At 39.0% G+C, this 21,881-nt stretch overlaps 1 protein-coding gene across 1 annotated transcript in view; it reads left to right on the top strand.

Annotated features, from left to right (window-relative positions):
- PDCL2 (phosducin-like 2) overlaps positions 1–21,881 on the top strand; it is a 35,820-nt gene that overhangs the window by 3,545 nt on the left and 10,394 nt on the right. Inside the window, exons 2-4 of the mRNA XM_011961712.1 lie at positions 4,811–4,931; positions 6,479–6,569; positions 18,484–18,627. Of these exons, the coding sequence (XP_011817102.1) occupies positions 4,811–4,931; positions 6,479–6,569; positions 18,484–18,627 (356 nt within the window). The remainder of the gene's footprint in view (positions 1–4,810; positions 4,932–6,478; positions 6,570–18,483; positions 18,628–21,881) is intronic.

The following is a 21,881-nucleotide window of genomic DNA, read 5'->3' as shown; positions in this document are numbered from 1 at the left end:
CCAATATAAAAATGGGCAAAAGATTTTGCTATAGTTTGTGTTGGCTCCAAAATTCAGGTGTTTCCAATGTGATAGTATGAGGAAGTGGGGCCTTTAAGAGGTGATTAGGCCATTCGTCTCCTTCCTTGTAAATGGGATTAGATACCCTTATAAAAGGGCTCGCTAGAGAGAGTTTGTCCCTTTTTTTTTTTTTTTAACTATCCTGTCTTTTGCCATGTGAGGACACAGTGTTTCTTTCCTATGGAAGACACAGTGTTCAAAGTACCATCTTGAAAGACGAGATCAGACCCTCACTGGACAATGAACTTGACAGTGCCATAATCTTAGATTTTCCAGCCTCCAGAACAGTGAAAAATAAATTTCTATTCTTTATAATTTACCATCTAAGATATTTTGTAATAGAGTACAAAATGGACTCAGCCAAACTTGAATAGACATTTCTTAAAAGAAGATCTATAAATAGCCAATAAGCACATGAAAAGATGCTTAACATCACTAATCATGAGGGGGATGCAGCTCAAAACCACAATCTACTTCACACCCACTAGAATGTTTGATAGAAAAGATTGACAATAACAAAACTGTTGATAAGGATGTAGACAAATTAGAACCCTTTTGCATTGCTGGTAGGAATGTAAAACTGTGCAACTGCTGTGGAAAACTGGTAATTTCCTTCCAAATTAAACAGATAACATATGATCCAGTAATTCTCCTTCCAGGTATATACCCAAAAGAATTGAAAGTAAGGACATAAGGACTTAAACAGATATTTGTATACCCATTTTTACAACAGCTTTATTCCTAACAATGAAAAGTGAAAACTACCCAAATGTTCATTGATGGATGAATAAACAAAATGTGGTATATATGTACAATGGAATATTGTTCAACCTTAAAAAAGAATGGAATTCTGCTACGTGCTACAACGTAGTTGAACCTTGAAAACACGCTAAGCGAAATAAGCTAGTCACAAAAGGACAATTATTGTATGGTTCCACTTGCATGAAGTACATAGAATAGTCAAATACATGGTAGAAAGTAGAACATAAAACAATGGTTTCCTGGAGTTTGGAAGAGAAGAGAATGAGGGGCTATCATTTTATGAGTACAGATTTTCTATTATAGAAATGAATAACAGGGGAAATCTTAGAAAATTAACAAACATGTGAAAATTAAACAACATGCTACTGAACAACCAATGGGTCAAAGAAGAGATTAGAAGAGAAATTTTAAAATATATTGAGAAAAACAAAAATGGAACTACAACAAAACCTATGGAAGGCAGCAAAAGCAAATTTAAGAGGGAAATGCATAGCAATAAATGCCAACAACAAAAAAGAACAAACTAAGCTTACAGTTATCAGAAGGATAGAAATAACAAACAGCAGAAATAAATGAAATAAAGACTAGAAAAACAATAGAAAAAATCAACAAAATCTTTGTTTTTTTGAAAATATAAAATCAATGAGACCTTACCAATATTAAGAATAAAGAAGACTCAAATAAAATCAGAAACAAAAGAGGAGACCTTACAGCTGGTACCACAGAAATACAAAGCATTGTAAGACATTAATATGAACAGTTACATGCCAATGGATTGGATAACCTAGAAGAAATGGATAAATCCCTAGACACGTAGAGCCTACCAACAGTGGATCAAGAAGAAATACGGAATCTAAACAGACCAATAACAAATAAGGAGATTGAATAAAAAATAAAGTCTCCCATCAAAGAAAAGTCCAGGACCTGATGGCTTCACCAGTAAATTCGACCAAACATTTCAAGGAGAACTAATACCAATCCTTCTTAAACTCTTCCAAAAATAGAAAAGGAATACTTCTAAATGTGTTTTGTTGTTGTTGTTGTTGTTGTTGTCTTTTTTTGTGACAGTGTCTCACTTTGTCTCCCAGGCTGGAGTGCAATGGTGTGATCTTGGCTCACTGCAACCTCCTCCTCCTGGGTTCAAGTGATTCTCTTGCCTCAGTCTCCCGAGTAGCTGGGATTACAGGTGCCTGCCACTGTGCCCAGCTAATTTTTGTATTTTTAGTAGAAACAGGGTTTCACCATGTTGGCCAGGCTGGTCTCGAACTCCTGACTTCAGGTGATCCGCCCGCCTCGGCCTCCTAAAGTCCTGGGATTACAGGCATGAGCCACTGCACCCAGCCCTAAATCTTTTTAATGAGATCAACATTACCTTGACATCAAAGCCAGACCTGGACATTGCAAGAAAAGAAAATTACAAGCCATTATCTCTGAAGAACCCAGATGTAAAAATCCCCAACAAAATCCTAGCAAACTGAAGTCAGCAGCACATTAAAAGAATAATGTACCACAATTAAGTGGAATTTATCCTGTCGATGCAAGGATGTTTCAGCATATGCAAATCTACATATGTGACACACCACATTAAAAGAATTATGGACAAAAATCATATGATAATCTTGTTAGATGCAGAAAAAGCATTCAACCAAATTTAATATCCTTTCATGATAAAAACTTGCAACAAATTAGGTATAGAAGGAATATACCTCAACACAATAAAGGCATATATGACAAACCTACCGATGATATTATATTCAATGGCAAGGTTGAAAGCTTTATTTCTTAGACAAGGATGCCTATTCTCACTACTTCTATTCAATATAGTACCAGAGGTCTTTGCCAGAGCAATTAAGCAAGAGAAATAAATAAAAGGCATCCAAACAGGAAAGGAAATAGTGAAATTGTTGCTGTTTGCTTATGATGTAATCTTGTATATATAAAACCCTAAAGTCCCCACAAAAAACTGTTAGGACTAATAAATGGATACAGTAAAGTTGCAAGATACCAAATCAATATAAAAACTAGTAGCATTTCTGGCCAGGCGTGGTGGCTCATACCTATAATCCCAGCACTTTGGGAGGCTGAGGTGGGTGAATCACTTGAAGCCAGGAGTTTGAGACCAGCTTGGCCAACATGGTGAAACCTCATCTCTACTAAAAATACAAAATTAGCCAGGCGAGGTGGTAGGCACCTGTAGTTCCAGCTACTCGGGAGGCTGAGACAGGAGAATTGCTTGAACCCAGGAGGCAGAGGTTGCAGTGAGCTGAGTTTGCAGCACTCCACTCCAGCCTGGGTGACAGAGCGAGACTGCATCTCAAAAAACAAAACACAAAATGAAACAAAACAACAACAACAAAAAACTAGTAGCATTTCTGTATACTAACAATAAACTATCAGAGAAATAAATCGAGGAAATAATCCCATTTATAATATTTACAAAAAAGTAAATACTTAGGATTTAAATACTCCTTAAAGAAGGATGTGAAAAATCTGTAGACTGAAAATGATAAAATACTGATGAAAGAGATTGAAGAAGATACAAATAAATAGGAAGATATTCCATGTTCATGGATTGGAAAAATTATTGTTAAAGTCTTCATATTACCCAAAGCAATCTGCAGATTCCATATAATCCTTACCAAGATTCCAATATGCCCTTTTATACAGAAGTAGAAAAAGCAGTTCTAAAATCCATATGGCACTACAAGAAACTCTGAATAGCTAAGACAATCTTGAGCATAAAGAAGAAAACTAGAGGCATCACATTACCTGACTTCAAACTATATTGCAAAGCCATTGTAATCAAAACAGCATGGTACTGGCATAAAATAGACATTGACCAATGGAGAACTCAAAAATGAACTCATACATTTACAGTCAATTGATTTTTGGCAAAGGGGACAAGAACACATAATGGGGGAAGGGACAGTCTCTTCAATAATGGGTTTTGGGAAACAGGATATTCACATACAGAAGAATGAAATTGGACCCTTATCCCACTCCATCTATAAAAATCAACTAAAAATTGATTAAAGACCTAAATATAAGACCTGCAATTGTGAAAATATTATACAAGAAGAAAACACAGAGGAAAAACTACACACTACCGGTCTAAGCAGTGAATTTTTGGATTTAATCCCCCAAGCTCAGGCAACAAAGCAAAAATAGGCAAGATTACATTGAACTAAAAAACTTCTGCACAGCACAGGAAACAGTGAAGTGAAGAGACAATCTATATATTGGGAAAAAATATTTGCAAGCAATACACTTGACATGGCATTACTACTTAATATATATATGGAACTCAAATAACAGTAGTAAGAAAACAACCCAATTTTAAAATTAGCAAAGATAATCCCAGCAGTTTGGAAGACTGAGGAGGGAGGATCACTTGAGGCCAGGAGTTCAAGACCAGCTGAAGCAACATGGGGAAACCCTGTAAAAATACAAAAATTAGCTGGGCTTGGTGGAGCAAGCCTGTAGTCTCAGCTACTCAGGAAACTGAGGCATGAGAATTACTTGAACCCAGGAGGTGGAGGTTGCAAGTGAGCCAAGATCATGCCACTGCATTCCAGCTTGGGTGACAGAGCAAGACTCTGTCTCAAAAAAAAAAAAAAAAAAAGGAAGTTCATCTCATGATCTCGAATGCTTACATAGAAAAGGAAACCAAACTGTATTTGTGTATGATGTGAATTGGTTTTGCCCAATGCAGTCTTCAGCAAATTTTCCATGACTTAGGAGATACTTCCTTAATATTCTATATATGTATTCTAAATTGATACTTTATTAAAGTTTTCAGTGGAGCACATAATCCCATTAGTGCTGGAAAGTAGGAGAAAGTAGGTCACTTTGCTTTATTCTTCAAAACCAATTAACTGTAGAGCTCATGAACAATTGAACACTTGAAGTGCTACATGTCAATGAATTTTCCAAATACATATTAAAGTGTACAACCATGTTAGTTTTCTTTTCTTTCCTTTTTGTATAGGATCCCAATGAAGATACAGAATGGAATGACATTTTAAGAGATTTTGGCATTCTTCCTCCTAAAGAAGAGTCAAAAGATGAAATTGAAGAAATGGTTTTATGTTTACAGAAAGAAGCAATGGGTATGGTTGTAGATTTGGTGGGCTGGATGATGGGAATAATACAGTTAAGTTAGTAGCAAGGTACTTCATGAACATAGTGGGAGAGAGGACATTAGAAATTATTTAATATAGGCTGGGCATGGTGGCTCACGCCTGTAATGCCAGCACTTTGGGACGCGGAGGCAGGCGGATCATGAGGTCAGAAGATCAAGACCATCCTGGCTAACACCGTGAAACCCCGTCTCTACTAAAAATACAAAAACAAAATAAGCCGGGTATGGTGGCGGACGCCTGTAGTCCTAGCTACTCGGGAGGTTGAGGCAGGAGAATGACGTGAACCCAGGAGCCAGAGCTTGCAGTGAGCCAAGATTGCGCCACTGCACTCCAGCCTGGGCGACAGAGCAAGACTCTGTCTCAAAAAAACAAAACAAAACAAAATTTAATTTAAACCCCAAGTACTTTCAGTATTTATATTCTTTCCGTATTTGTATACACCTAAAACGACTAATTTCACATTTTGAAAATCGCATGCTAGATATAACAGAGCTGAAATAGCCTGTTGCATAACCTAGGGAACTTTCTTCTCCCACCATGTCCCTCTACCTTATTACCATCTATTTTTATCATTCTTATAGTGTGTATAGTATGTCTTCTTTATCAAGATTTCCAGGTACTTGAGGGAAATCTGAATTTATGAAATCTAATTGATTTTCATACCTAGTTTTTTTTGTTTTTGTTTTTGAGGGGGGACGGAGTCTCACGCTGTCGCCCAGGCTGGATGGAGTGCAGTGGCCGGATCTCGGCTCACTGCAAGCTCCGCCTCCCGGGTTTAGGCCATTCTCCTGCCTCAGCCTCCCGAGTAGCTGGGACTACAGGCGCCCACCACCTCACCTGGCTAGTTTTTTTTGTATTTTTAGTAGAGACGGGGTTTCACCGTGTTAGCCAGGATGGTCTCGATCTCCTGACCTCGTGATCCGCCCGTCTCGGCCTCCCAAAGTGCTGGGATTACAGGCTTGAGCCAATGTGCCCAGCCCATACCTAGTTTTAAATGTAGCCTGTCAGTTCTATGAACTTTGACGGAGTAATACTTTAATGTTATACTTTCTATAATATGTATAGCTTTTTTTGGTGGCTGGCTGCTTTATGTTTGTTTGAAGATACTCTTTTTTTGTTTGTTTGTTTTTTTGAGACCAAGTCTCACTTTGTTGCCCAGGGTGGAATGCAATGGTGCCATCTCAGCTCACTACAACCTCAGCCATTTGGGTTCAAGTGATTCTCCTGCCTCAGCCTCCCGAGTAGCTAGGATTACAGGTGTTGCCACCAAACCTGACTAATTTTTGTATTTTTAGTAGAGATAGGGTTTCACCATGTTGGCCAGGTTTGTCTCAAACTCCTGACCGCAAGTGATCCGCCCACCTCGACCTGCCAAAGTACTGGGATTCCATCACACCCGGCTGTTTAAAGATACTGTTGATCTCCTTTGTCTAAGACAGTTTTTTTCTAGACATTGACTGTATAGTAAAAAAATTTTTAAACAATTTGATAATCTATAATTTATATTGTTTTAGTGAAACCATTTGAAAAGATGACTCTTGCACAGCTGAATGAAGCTGAAGATGAATTTGATGAAGAAGATATGCAAGCTATTGAAACATACAGGTACAGTGATTCATTTGGGTTAATTATAAATTTTTGAATGAACTATTATAAGAATAAAGCTAAAAAGATTTGTCTTGTCAGGTTTTACAAAGAACAAAACTAATTTTTAAGTAACATTTTGAAACTCCCTTTATGTAAGGTGGAATTTTATTACATCATTACTTCATTTTTTCTTAATATTTTGCCTTTGATTGAATAGAAAATTATCCAATAATGTACAATATAACTTCATCAAGCTATGTATGATTAAAGTGGAATATAGCGATAAGAGGCCAATAAAAAGATGGCCATGATTTTCCTTCTAGCATGATGTCTGTCAAAGGTGACTATCATTTCGTGAGTAATTAATTACTACTCTTAAACAAATTATTTTAGAAATTAGAACAGGGTCATACATTTCCCAACTTACTTCACAACTAAAATAAGCTGGGAAATGTATGAACCTGTTCTAATTTCTAAAATAATTTTTACAAGACCAGTATTATCCTGATACTAAAACCAGAGAAAGACATCACTAAAACAGAGTACTACAAATATCCCTCATGACTGTAAACACAAAATCTTTAAGGAAATATTAGCAAATTAAGTCCAGCAATTTAAGGAAATAATAAATCTTGATCAAGTGGTATTGGTTGCAGGAATGCAAGGTCATTTTAACAATAAAAAAAAAGTGAATTGGGACTGGACACAGTGGCTCATGCCTGTAATCTCTGACTTTGGGAGGCTATGGTGGGAAGATTGCTTGAGGCTAAGAGTTACAGACCAGCCTGGGCAACATAGTAAGACCCTGTCTCTACAAAACAAAAATAAAAACCAAAACCCACCAGTGAATGGAGTTAGAACAGCAATACTCCGGGAGCAATGAGCAGATATAGCAATCAGATCTTTCTCAGGCAGGGTGCAGTGGCTCACGCCTGTAATCCAGGCACTTTGGGAGGCCGAGGTGGGTGGATCACCTGAGGTCAGGAGTTTCAAACCAGTCTGGCCAACATGATGAAACCTGTGTCTACTAAAAATACAAAATTAGCCAGGCATTGTGACACATGCCTGTAATCCCAGCTACTTGAGAAGCTGAGGCAGGAGAATCACTTGAACCTGGGAGGTGGAGGTAGCAGTGAGCCGAGATCGTGCCATTGCACTCCATCCAGTCTGGGCAACAAGAGCGAAACTCCATCTCAAACAAACAAACAAACAAAAACAAATAAGTACTATTCTCTAATAACAGGAATCAGTGCTCCTTAGTGAACTGCTTGATCCTTCGGTGTGTGTTAGGAAAGTATAATACGAATATGAAGCATCTTATGTTGCCAGTAGGTAAGGAAGTACTTAAAAAAAAAAAAAAAGTCCCAGGAGTCAAATGGAAAGATCTCCCAAGGGCCAAAGTTAGAACAACTTGAACAACAAAATCAATAATTTAATTATATGATTGGATTATAAAGCAAATAATGAAATAAATATATGAAAGTTCATAGTGATATAAGTAACTTAATATATGAACAAATTTGGAAGAAGTAATCTCTCTCCCTTACCGAAGAATTTTATTTAATAAATGTAAATGAAATGAGAGAAATAGAAAAATCACTATTAGAACAGTGGTAATTTCCTATGGGTAAGATCCAGTGGTGGATGCTAAAATGACTGGTTGAAAGTTTAAACATCAACAGGATATTGCATAATTTCAAAGAATTCTTCCCCAAATATTTAGTAATTATAAAGGAGGAAATACTAAGTTTATAGGCAGATACTGTCTTAGGCAAATGATCAAGTCTAATATCACCAGTAAAATATGCTGGGAGGTGATCAAGTAACCCCTGGTATGTTGTACTGAGAAGGACATATCACCTCTGTGGTATCCTTCTCCGTAATGCATAACTTTAATTATAAGAAAACTTCAAATAAACCCTAATTGAAGAACTCTTTAAAAATAAACAAAACTCACTAATGAGACATCAGTGAAAATAGCAGAATAGGAAGCTCCAAAAATCCATCTCTCTACCTAATCGAAGATTGTACTAGCGGAACTGTCTGAAGTGATTGTTTTAGTGCTTTGGAGAATATTGAATGCTTGTAGTTTCCAAGTGAAAACTTGGCTGGTAAATGGCAGTATCAGTTGATGTCAGCACTCAGTTCAGTAGCAGCTGTTCATACTCAATCCCTAGCTCCATGACAGGCAGTTGACAACCTATATTTCTGACACAGCTTGCTGGAGCCAAGGTGGACAATAGGGTCTTTTCCTCCAAATATTGGGGTTCTGTGTTCTTATTACAGATTGCTGCTTCTGAACATGGATGTACAGGGACAGAGACTGGTTGCCATTGTGTGAACCCCCACTGGTTCAGGCAGCTATCAGAGGATTTAAAAGAGCTATAACCTTTTTTAAAGATTCAAAACCAACTGTACTTTTGGGAAAATATAGAAAGCCAGTGCATTTACTCTGGGGAAGATGCAGGCTCAGAAAATACGTGAGAAGACCTTAAAGCTTATACCTCAGAATGATTCCCAGTACAAAGACAGCCTACAACAATTAAAACAAAACCCTGGCAAAAGAGGAGAACTTATTTCCAAAGTTACCACATTATAGGATTCAAATGTCTAGTTTTCAACAAAAATCACAAGGCGTACACAAACAAGAAAGTATGGTCCATTCAAAGGAACAAAATATACTGATAGAAAATGTACTTGAGGAAGCCCAGAAGTCAGACTTACTAGACAAATATTTTAAGACAACTATCTCACAGATGCTTAAAGAGCTAAAAAGATATGAATGTATGATCAAAAAGAGAATAACAATAAAGAAATAGAAGTTATAAACAGGAATAAAAGATATTCTGGAACTGTGATAATAAGAAATATATATTTGATCTTCATCCCCAGTTCCTGACACAGACATACTTGGAATTTGCTGGGTGATAAAAGTACCTTTGGTATGCTCATGAGATGATTCTTGGGGGAGGGGATCCTAGTAGCTTTAGGATGAGGGCTGGTTGTCAGAGGAACCAACCATGTGATAAGAAGGTTAGAACTTTTAATACTATTCCCTGCTCTCTGGCGAGGGGAGAGGGGCTAGAGGTTGAGTTAATCACCAGTGGCCAATGATTTATTCAATCATGCCTGTCTAATGTAACCTCCCTAAAAACCACTAAATGATGGTGCTGTGGTCTGAATGTTTGTGTCCCCCCCACCCGATATTCATATGTTGAAACCTAATCCCCCCCACAAGGTGATGGCATTAAGAGGTGGAGCCTTAGGGAGGTAATTAGGTCATGAGGGCTCCCCCTTCATGAATGGCATTGGTGCTCTTATAAAAGAAGCCCGAGAAGGCCAGGCACAGTGGCCCATGCCTGTAATCCCAGCCCTTTGGGAGGCCAAGGCAGGCGGATCACCTGAGTCAGGAGTTCAAGACCAGCCTGGCCAACATGGTGAAACTCTGTCTCTACTAAAATACAAAAATTAACTGGGTGTAGTGTCCTGCACCTGTAATCCCACCTATTCAGAAGGCTGAGGCAGGAGAATTGCTTGAATCTGGGAGGCGGAGGTTGCAGTGAGCCAAGATTGTGCCGCTGCACTCCAGCCTGGGCAACAGAACAAGACTCTGTCTCAAAAAAAAAAGGACTGAGAAATCTGGAACATGCTTTTTTAAAGATTCATTTTGCCAATCTTTGCCTTTAGTTGGAGATTAATCACATTAATTTAAAATTCACATACATTTAAAGTAAGTACTGTTAAGAAAGGAGTTGCTTTTGCTACTTAGGTGTTTTCTGCATTTCTTATATAATTTTTGTTTTTTAAGTCTTCCATTACTGCTTTCTTTTCACAGTTAGCTGATTTTTGTAGTGTACGATTTTTATTTCCTCCTTCTTTCATTTTCTGTCTATCTTTCAGTTTTTTCATGGTGATTATCCTAAGGATAAAAATTAACATCTTACAATGGCCTACTTTAAATAATACCAACTTCACTTCAATAGCATGTAAACACATCTCCATCCTTTTCCTTAGTTGTTAGTGTCACAGACTACATTGTTATATATTGTGCATCCATTAACATAGATTTATTATTAATTGCTTTATGTATTTCCCTCTTATATCATACAGGAGAAAAAGAGAAGTTAGAAACCAACTCTAGGCCAGGCATGATGGCTCATGCCTATAATCCCAGTACTTTGGGAGGCTGAGGTGGGCAGATCACCTGAGGTCAAGAGTTCGAGACCAGCCTGGCCAACATGGTGAAACCCCATGTCTAATAAAAATACAAAAAAATTAGCCAGGCAAGGTGGCACACGCCTATAATCCCAGCTACTCAGGAGGCTAGGTGTGAGAATTGCTTGAACTTGGGAGGCAGAGGTTGCAGTGAGCCAAGATCGCGCCACGGCACTCCGGCCTGGGTAACAAAAAGGGAAAAAAAAGAAACCAACTCCTGTCTCAAAAAGAAAAAAAAAAAAACAACTCCAATGATGGCTTTTACATTTTCTTATGTAAAAGCCAAATGGTAATACTGGCTATTATATTTCCCTATGTAGTTAACTTTACCATGTTCCTCATTTCTTCATATGTCTTTGGACACTATCTGGTACCCTTTCATTTCAGCCCAAAGGACTCCTTTCACATATATTTTAGGCAGGTCTAGGTCCCTTGATGTCTTTTTATTTTTATTTTTTTAAATCTAGGAATGCGTTAATTTACCCTCATTCTTAAAGCATAGTTTTGCCAAATATCAAATTCTTGCTTGACAGTTGTTTTCTCTCAGCATTTAAAAAATATCAACTCATTGCCTCTTTGGCTTCCAAAATTTGTACTGAGAAACTGGCTGATAGTCTTATTGAGGATCCCTTGTATGTGATGACTCGCTTCTCTCTGCTTTCAAGTTTCTCATTGTCTCTTCTTGCCTTTCAGTAGTTTATGATGTATCCCCATGTGGGTATCTTTGAGTTTATCATACTGTTATCATACTTGCAGTATGTTGAACATCTTGGATTTATAGATTCATGTATTTCATCAAATTTGGGAAGTTTTCAGCCATTATTTCTTAAAATATGCTTTATGCTTTTTCTCTCTGTCTTTTCTGTTGAGATTCACACAACATGTTTGTTGGTCTGCTTGATAACCATAGACCCTTTAGGCCCTGTTTATTTTTTTTCATTCTTTTTTTTCTGTTCCTCAGATTGGATCATTGCAGTTGTCCTATTTTCAAGGTTGCTGATTCTTCTGCTTCTTCAAATCTGCTTTCAGAACTCTCCAATGTATTTTTTTATTTTAGTTACTGTACTTTTTAGTTCCTCTGGTGTGTTTTACTTATACCTCTTCTGACATGAAATGTTGGGTCAGGGTCCCCCACAACCAAAATCTCCAACTTCCTGGACACCAACTGGGTGTTCTACAATTCATTTCAATTCTGACACTAACTATTGGAGTTAGGGAAGACCCCACATTGGGAGACTACTTCAAACACTAAGGTGGTTATAATAAATAAGTTGGTAGGGATTGGAACCCTGTGAATTGCCACTGGGAATGTAAATGGTACAGCCAGTTTGGAAAACAGTCTGGTGGATCCTCAAAAGGTTAAATGTAAAGTTAGCATATGATCCAGCAATTCCACTTCTAAGTATATACCCAAGAAAATTCAAAACATGTATAGGAATGGCCATAGCAACATTATTCACAATAACGCCAAAATGGAAACAATCTAAATGTCATCAGTTGATGAATAGATAACCAAAAGTGATATATCTATACAGTGGAATACTATTCAGCCATAATTGAAATGAAGTACCAATATGTTCTACAACACAGATGAAAACATGTTAGGGAAAAGAACCAGTACAAAAAGTCATAGAGACAGGATGCAATTATTGTTTACCAGGGCCTGGGATGGGGGATAGGGAGTAACTACAAATAGATATGGGTTTATTGTGGAGTGATGAAAATGTTTTTGAATTAGGTAGTGGTGATGGTTGCACAACTCTTTGATGCTTGTCCTATCGTTCTCCTGAGTAGCCCTCCTCCAGGTGATGACTATGAACCTGGGCTGTTTCATTAGGGGCTACATAATCTCAGAAACCTTTATTTGCAGTTGTGTGGATCAGAAAATGTGAAAGGTCACATGGAACATTTTAGGGGTGAGTCATCAAAATTTATATATCACTTTCACTCATGTGCCATGGGCTGTAATCTAGTCTCATGACCCTAATCCAAGTGCAAGGCAAGCTGGCAAATGTAGTCTTCCAGGTAAATGTAGCTTCCCCAGAAGAGAAAGCTATAATGATGATCACCCTACCTTTCTCTACCACAGAGACTGAAGAGGGATACCATAAATAGAAATTCTTTTATTTGCATATTCCACATCAAAATCACAAATTTAGTTGCCACCAAATTATGGCATTATTTTCATTTCTGTACTTGAACCAGTAATGTTTAAAAATATTACTTGTTCTTAAGAAAGTCTGTACTTGTTAGTGCTGATTTAAAGCAAATTCCTCATTTAAAGTAAAAACAATACAGCAAGAAAATATTTTTTAAAAACTAGTGATAAATGGGAGGCTGGGGCAGGAGAATTGCTTGAATGCAGTGAGAGGTGACAATGGGCTAGCAGCCCTCATTCTCAGCGCCTCCTCGGCCTCTGCGTCCACTCTGGCTGCGCTTGAGGACTCCTTCAGCCCGCCACTGCACTGTGGGAGCCCCTCTCTGGGCTGGCTGAGGCCGGAGCTGGCTCCCTCTGCTGGCAGGGAGGTGTGGAGGGAGAGGCGCGGGCAGGAACCGGGGCTGCACTGGGGTGCTCACAGGCCAGCACGAGTTCCAGCGGGTGTGGGCTTGGGGCCCCCACTGGGAGCGCACTGGGAGCGGCCGGCAGTGAGGGGCTTAGCACTCGGGCCAGCAGCTGCTGAGGTTGCGCAGGGTACCCCAGCACTGCAGGCGCTGCGCTCGAATAATCTTGCTAGGCCTCAGCCACCTACCCGTGGGGTAGGGCTCAGGACCTGCAGCCTGCCATGTCCCAGCCCCCTCTCTGCTGTGGGCTCCTGCAGGGCAGGAGCCTCCCCAATTGGCGCCACCCCCTGCTCCATGCCACCTGGTCCCATCCGCAGCCCAAGGGCTGAGGAGTGCAGGCCTGGCTGCGGACTGGTGGGCAGCTCTGCCTGCAGCCCCTATATGGGATCCACCAGATGAAGCCTGCTGGCCTCCTGAGGCTAGTGGGGACTTGGAGAACTTTCATGTCTAGCTAAGGGATTGTAAATACACCAATCAGCACCCTGTGTCTATCTCAAGGTTTGTAAATACACCAATCAGTACTCTGTATCTAGCTAACCTAGTGGGGACTTGGAGAACTTTCCTGTCTAGCACTCTGTGTCGAGCTAAAGGATTGTAAATACACCAATCAGTACTCTGTGTTTAGCTCAAGGTTTGTAAATACACCAATCAGTACTCTATATCTAGCTAACCTAGTGGGGACTTGGAGAACTTCTCTAATACTCTGTGTCTAACTAAAGGATTGTAAATGTACCAATCAGTACTCTGTCAAAACAGACCAATCAGCTCTCTGTAAAATGGGCCAATTAGCTCTCTGTAAAATGGACCAATCAGCAGGATGTGGGTGGGGCCAGATAAGGGAATAAAAGCTGGCTGCCAGAAGCAGCCAGTGGCAACTCACTCTGCCCTCTTTCAAAGGTTGGGAGATTTATTCTTTTGCTGTTTACAATAAATCTTGCTGCTGGTCGCTGTTTGGGTCCATGCTGCGTTTAAGAGCTGTAATACCGTGAAGCTCTACAGCTTCAGTTATGAACACTCACAATGAAGGTCTGCAGCTTCACTCCCGAAGCCAGGGAGACCACGAACCCACCAGGAAGAATGAACAACTCCAAATGCACCCCCTGTTGTAAGAGCTGTAACACTCACGGCAAAGGTCTGCAGCTTCACTTCTGAAGTCAGCAAGACCAGGAACCCACCAGAAGGAAGAAACTACAGACTTATCCGAACATCAGAAGGAACAAACGCTGGACACACCTTTTAAGAACTGTAACACTCACCGCAAGGGTCTGCGGCTACATTTTTGAAGTCAGCCAGACCAAGAACCCACCAATTCCAGACACACCAGGAAGCAGAGTTTGCAATGAGCCAAGATCATGCCACTGCACTCCAGCCTAGTGACAGAGCGAGACTGTCTCAAAAAAAAAAAAATAACTAAAGTAACAGAACTTTTTTTCTTGATAAAAATTTTAACAATTTGTATGAGAAAAAGACGAATTATTCACTTTTTTTTTTTTTTTTGTCGGTAGGAGGAGGGCAGTCGTGCTCTGTTGCGCCAGCTGGAGTGCAGTGGCCCAATCTCAGCTAACTGCGGCCTCTGTCTTCTGGCTTCAAGTGATTATCCTACCTCAGCCTCCGGAGTAGCTGGGACTACAGGCACATCTACCATGCCCAACTAATTTTTGTATTTTTTGGTAGAGACTGTTTCACCACGTTGGCCAGGCTAATCTTGAACTCCTGACCTTAAGTGATGTGCCCGCCTTGGCCTCCCAAAGTGCTGGGATTACAAGCTTGAGCCACCACACGCCACTTCATCTGTTATTAAACATCATACTGTAGGTCCTAGCCAGTACCTTAGGACAAGATTTTTTTTTTTAAAAAATGTAATATTCTAACAAGAAGAGACAAATGTTATTGTGTAGATAATTAACTATAAAATAACAAGGGAGTCAGTTCAGAAGCTCTTCTAGCTAAAAGGATGAAAAAAATTTATGCATAGCAATAAACAAATCAGTATATTGTTTTTGCCATATAATACTAAATTGGCCTTTTTCACATATGTTCCCCTTTCTCTTGGTGTATTCCAGTAACATGGAAGCTAAAACCCTAAAATGATACTTCTCAGACTTTATTGCAGTAAAGGTAAAGGATGTGATTTAGATACTTCACCGGGGATGTGAATTCAGAACTAAATTAATTGGGGAAAGAAGTAGGAACACACGGCTGGGCGCGGTGGCTCACGCCTGTAATCCCAGCACTTTGAGAGTCCCAGGTGGGTGGATCACGAAGTCAGGAGATCAAGACCATCCTGGCTAACACGGTGAAACCCCGTCTCTACTAAAAATACAAAAAATTAGCTGGGCGTGGTGGCGGGCGCCTGTAGTCCCAGCTACTTGGGCGGCTGAGGCGGGAGAATGGCGTGAACCCGGGAAGCGGAGCTTGCAGTGAGCCGAGATGCGCCACTGCACTCCAGTCTGGGGAACAGAGCCGAGACTCTGTCTGAAAAATAATAATAATAATAATAGTAATAATTAGAAACACACAAAGCATCCATTTAGGTGGTACTGATCTAGAATTTGCATCATGGTTTTGGAGCCATTCTTTTTTTTATTTTATAATTTCAATTTTTATTGTAAATTCAGGGAATGCACCTGCAGGCTTGTTATACTGGTATATTGCATGATACTGAGGTTTGGGATATAATTGAACCCGTCTTCCAGGTATGGAGCATAGTATCCAATGCAGCCATTATTTTGTCAACAATTTCTCATCCTTAGATTATTACTGAGAAGATAGGGTTCTAGAGACAAAAGTTGTTACACCGGCTTTCTGATTCTCAGAATAGTCTGATAGTAAAGCCAACAATGGAGTGGTAGTTCCAGATTCCCTAGTTTCTGGATTGTGGTAGAGAAAGCCTTGGCCGACCAGTTTTGCATGTTATTCTGGGAGTCATGCCTGGTATCCCAGTCTAGAACCTGCTCCTTCTTTTTATTGGGTTGATAAAGCATTTAATTCCCCATATTAAGCTCCTTTCTGCTTAAAATAGCTAGTGGGCCTTCTGTTTATGCAACTGAATCCCAAATGATAGGATTGTTAGGAGAAAAATGCGCGCCATTGAACACTGTGTGAACTCTTAATGGCAAAAGCAGCCCGTGTATTTACCGTTTTCCCCTGCCCAGTTCAGTTGAAATAACAGAGAAAAATGAGGAGGAGGAGGAAGTGGAAGAGGGGAGGAGGAAGAGAAGTTATTGATAGTTGCACCATTAATTAGAGCATGGTGTCATCATTGGAATAAGAATATTTCTAAATTTCTGAAAGATGTTAAGCCAGTAAGATCAAATTGAGGGAAGTTAGATACTCGGTGCAAAATAGGGCTCCCAGAAGAACAGTGGAATAACTCTAGATTCCAAATATCTGGGCCAGTGGAGGAAAAATTGAAGGACTTCAATTTGAAAACTATGAGAGATCCCCAGCCTTGGGTTACTATCCTTGGCATTTTCTTCTAGGTTTGATTTTGCTTGGATTACTGGTTATGTAAAGTAAGAGGTTTTACTTGAACTGTTTCTAGCATGTGAAATAAGGTCGGAATGTTTTAAAATATACCCAGGGTTTTGTTTTTATTCAAGTATGTCAGGAGATGGTTGCTATTGAAAGGATAGTTGGTTACTCACAGTTTCCAAAAGGAGGGGTGCATGCCACATCATGCCACACCGGAGCTATGCAGTGAAGCACCTGAATTGATCAGAAGTCAGAAGGAGCAAGGGGAAAAGCATGGGCATAAGGCTTTTATTGTGGTTTCTATGAGAAAAGCAAGGCAAGGCAGGGTAAGCAGAGTTAGGATTGGCTAGTTTCAATAATTTCGGTGGGCTCTGGGCTGTAGAGGCTATCTCTAGTTGTTTGGTACCTGGCCCTGGGATGATTAGGGCAGGGGATCGTGGCTCAGTCTGATAAATGAAGTGATTGAGGGTATGGGCCCTAGATTGATTGGTTTGTTTGAAGAGTGTTTGCTATTTCGTGGAGTTCACTAGCCCTGGGAGGGGCAGACTCTACAGAATCAGCAATGTGCCAGATGCCAGAGCATCAAGAATACATAAAATGAGAAAATATGGTTAGTGTACAGAGAAAGAAAGGGAGTAAATACTCCCAGCAAACTTAGAGGTATAGAATCATTAAATGTTAATAAATTTGCAGGCATGTCAGAAACCATTTAGATTTGCTTCATGAATCCAGGCATTCAACAGCGAAACTGTCAGATTGTAGATGTTGAGAAAGTTGGTTTTTTAAACAGTTGCAAGGTTCTCTATGGATAGATAAATAGGTAGCGATGTTTATTGAATGCTCACAGTGTGTCAGGCACCCTGCTAAGAAATTTACATGTGTTATTTCATTTTTTCCCAATAATCCCTTGTGAGTAGTTATTAGTATTATTCCCATGTACAGTTAGGGAAAGTGAAGTGTAGAGAGATTAAATAACTGCCCAAGTTTATGCTATTAACAAGTACTGGAACTGGCATTTAAACCCAGTTTAGTCTGACCTTGGAATCCAAGCTCATAATCACTCTCCCCTACTACCTCTCTATTAATAATAAGTCTATGTTTATAATAAGTAATTGCAAATATCCACAAAAGCTTCAAAGTGAAGATCATCTTAGCATGATAGTTACTAACATTTACATGGGGATAATAATAGTACTGGCTTTGTAACATTTTTACAAGGATTAAGTTCATTAATGTTATGTATTTAAAATAGTGCCTGGCAACACAGCAAGCACTTGGTAAATGTTGGATATCATTATTCTCCTTAATGAAGTATTCAACTTGTACATGAGAATTTGTTGGCACAACATCCAGATAAACTCTCTATAGCAGGGAACAACTCCCCTGCATCCCTGCACCCCCTCATTCCTCCAAGACAGTTAATGATTTAAACCTAGTCTTAAATCCAAACAAATTTAAAAGTCAATATCAAACTTCTTATACTTTCCAATATCCATGATAACACAAATTAGCATATAAAAAGAGAAATTGGCTTTATAAGATCATTCATGAATATCCCATCATTTAAAGTGTTTGATATATATAGGCATTATATTCATTGCCCTAAATTGTTATTACATATAAGAATGACCTTAAGAATATGACAGTATTCTTATGTAATTTAATTTCATGTTTTAATTAGAGAGAAGCGGTTACAGGAATGGAAAGCTCTTAAGAAAAAACAAAAATTTGGGGAATTAAGAGAAATTTCTGGAAATCAGTATGTGAATGAAGTCACAAATGCAGAAAAAGATGTGTGGGTTATAATTCATCTATACAGATCAAGGTAAGATCATAGTATTTCAAAATGTTAATATACTACTATTTTAAAAGACATATTTTTGGTTTTAAGGTTTTACAAAATATATTACAGTACTCAAGAAAAAGCAACTATATATTACACACATATACATCCATAGAGTTTTTGATAGTCATTGGCTTCAGGGATTAAATTAGGTATTTTAAGATCCTTTCATTTCTAATTTCAGGAACTTGTCACACTTTTTAGAAAAATAAGCACTCTTTGGTAGTTTTGTTAAAAATTTTTTATTCTAGAAAATCTCAAAAATACAGAGAAGTAGAAAGAATGAGAAAATGAACACTCTAAATATCGACCATATAGATTCAACAAGTAACCTTTTGCCATGTTTATATAATTGTATCTGTGTGTGTGTATATTTGCATTTGTAGAAAGTAAACTGACCATAGCATGATGCTTTATTCCTGTGTACTTCAGCATGCATCTTCAAAACGTAAAGGTATTGGAAAGAAAATAAAGTTCTGTTTCCTCTACCCATTTTAGGTTTATTGGCTGGGATCCTGCAAATTGGACTGACAAAAGACAGGTTAACAAGAGTAAAACAAACAGAAGTCTATTAACAAGTGCATTACACATACACATAGGAGAGCTCAGTGATAAGTAACTCAAAGTGGTGGTTAAAACTTGGGCTTATGTAGCATCTTAACAAAAGAACAGCAAATTTATAGAGATGTGATAAGACAACAGAAAGGGTCTTTGAGCTTCTAGGAATAACAAACTGTGGGATGGTAATACATGGGTGAAACTATGTATTCAACTTGTTGAATCTATATGGTCGATATTTAGAGTGTTTGATTTAATGGAAATTAAAGGTTGTTTTAGCAAGGTTTGTTATATAGATTCCTCTGGTGCCTCACTGGGATGATAAGAATCTAGAGCTTTATCCAGTGATTAAGAGTGTCCTCCCCTTCCTGGTAGAGACAAGAGTGAGGATGTTACTGGGTGGAGAGTATTTTTCTTGTGTTTGTTTCTTTTCAGTTGTCTTTAGCTCAAAATAATCCTTATGCCAGAGTGGTTTATTTTGGTGTGGCATATTATGAATCCCTGCAAGAACATTATTCTACATAACCACAATACCATTTTTTCACTTAACAAAATTAACAGTAACTCCTAATACCATCTAATACCTCGTCCTTACTCAGATTTTCCCAAGTGACTTAAAAATATCTTTTATAAATACATATGTTTTGGACAAGGAGTCAATCAAGAATTATGCAGCACATTTAGATATATCAGCTCTCTTAAGTCTCTTCTAATAGAACAATTCACCTGCACCCTATACTGCCCCATTCCTCCAAGACAGTTAATTTAAAAATACCTGGTTGTACTAGATATAACCCACTGTTGCTAGGCCTCACCAGCCTTGCCTAGTAAATAGGGAAAGTAGACTTTTCCCCAACTCTGTTTCTCTCATTCAAACAGTCCTTCTAGCTTTAGGTCTCTACCCCTCTGCCTCAGAGCTATAAACCATTCTAGGAACAGAGGCCATGACAGCAACCTTCACTGTCCTTATTTCAATCTCTGAGGTCCTTGGGGAAATTGTACAGAGCAGTTTATGCAAATTATAGCCCTGTATATAACCCTGTATAGCCTGTATGGGGCCATACTTTGCAGTTTCTGAGTTGAACTTTGACAGGACAACATGTCCCATAAAAGAAAATGCCCCATAAAAGTTATTTTATTATAACTAAAACTCTTGGTAGATTAATTTTTAGGTAGCTTTAAAGTCTTTAAAAGAATGTGTTGACCTAAAAGGAAGAGGCTGAGGCACAAAATATAATTTAAAGAGTTTACTTGAGCCAAAGTGAGGATAGTTGCCCAGAAGACTAAACCCGAGTAACCTTGAATACGATCTCCCTTTAGCCTTTGTTATGAGCAGGTTTGTGAAGACATAAAAGGGGGACAGGGAGTGGACTAATACAAAGCTGTTTGTCAGGAATTCTCTTTGGCTTAAGGAAATGACATTGATTAGTGATTGGCTATACATTGTTAAGCTATGAAAGTTACAGTGTCTGATGTATTATTGGGTTGATTTATAGCTACTTGCAAGCAATAGCAAGCAGTTTCAAGAGAGGAATGCATAGGTGAAGGAGGGAGTAGGTTGTAATTCTCTCTTTTTATTTTTGATACAGGGTCTCACTGTGTTTCCCAGGCTGGAGTGCAGTGACCATCGTAGCTCAATGCAGCCTTTAATGCTTGGGCTCACGCAATGATCCTCCTGCCTCAGTCCTCCAAGTAGCTTGGACTACAGGTCTGCACTAGCACATCTGGCTAATTTTTAAAATTTTTTCATCGAAATGCGGTCTTGCTGTGTTGCCCAGACTGGTCTCAAACTCCTGGCCTCAAGTGATCCTCCTGCCTCAGCCTCCCAAAATATTGAGATTACAGGTGTGAACCACTGTGCCTGGCTTGCTGTCTCATTTTAATGACTCCGTGGGTGTAAACGTTTAAAAGGACTTGCATTCTTCAGAGAAAAGTTATTTCCTGAAATCACACTTCCATATTACCTATACTATTTATTTGGTTAACCAGTTTGTAAATGCTGCTTGTAGGTCTCACAGATAAGGATGAGAAACACTGACATTTATAAAACAGGGATCTGTTTGTGGTAAATATTATATACTGAAGTGGTTTACTGAATGTTTTTTCTGACCCTGTGTGGTTAGCAGAGTAGACATTGCTTCTAAGTAAAATTATCTAGTTTAATGGTTATTTCCATATAAATTACTAGTTTTTAGAAATAATTTTTAAAAATTCATAAAGAGGTTGCATGTGTTTTAGTGTGCTTCAAATTGTCATATGCTTTGATAGACTCAGAAAGAAGGATGTGGTTTCATAATATTTTAAGTATTTGTGACCTTCTCAGAAGGTTTTTCTGGGCCACTCTAAAGTAGTTACATATTAGTTTTCTGGACATTAAGAAAATACATTCCTGGGGCTGGGTGCTGTGGCTCATGCCTGTAATCCCAGCACTTTGGGAGGCCGAGACAGGTGGATCACTTGACGTCAGGAGTCGAAGACCAGCCTGGTCAGCATGGTGAAACCCCATTTCTACTAAAAATACAAAAAAAAAAATTAGCTGGGCGTGGTGGCGCATGCCTGTAGTCCTGGCAATGTGAGAGACTGAGGCAGGAGAATGGCTTGAACCCAGGAGGCAGAGGTTGCAGTGAGCTGAGATCGCACCATTGCACTCCAGCCTGGGTGACAGAGCAAGACTCCAA

This window comes from Colobus angolensis, unplaced genomic scaffold (genome assembly GCF_000951035.1).
Source record: "Colobus angolensis palliatus isolate OR3802 unplaced genomic scaffold, Cang.pa_1.0 Scaffold566, whole genome shotgun sequence".
In the NCBI taxonomy this organism is placed as follows: Eukaryota; Metazoa; Chordata; class Mammalia; order Primates; family Cercopithecidae; genus Colobus; species Colobus angolensis.
Note: the sequence above shows the minus strand (reverse complement) of the source record. Positions and strands in the feature narration are given on the sequence as shown.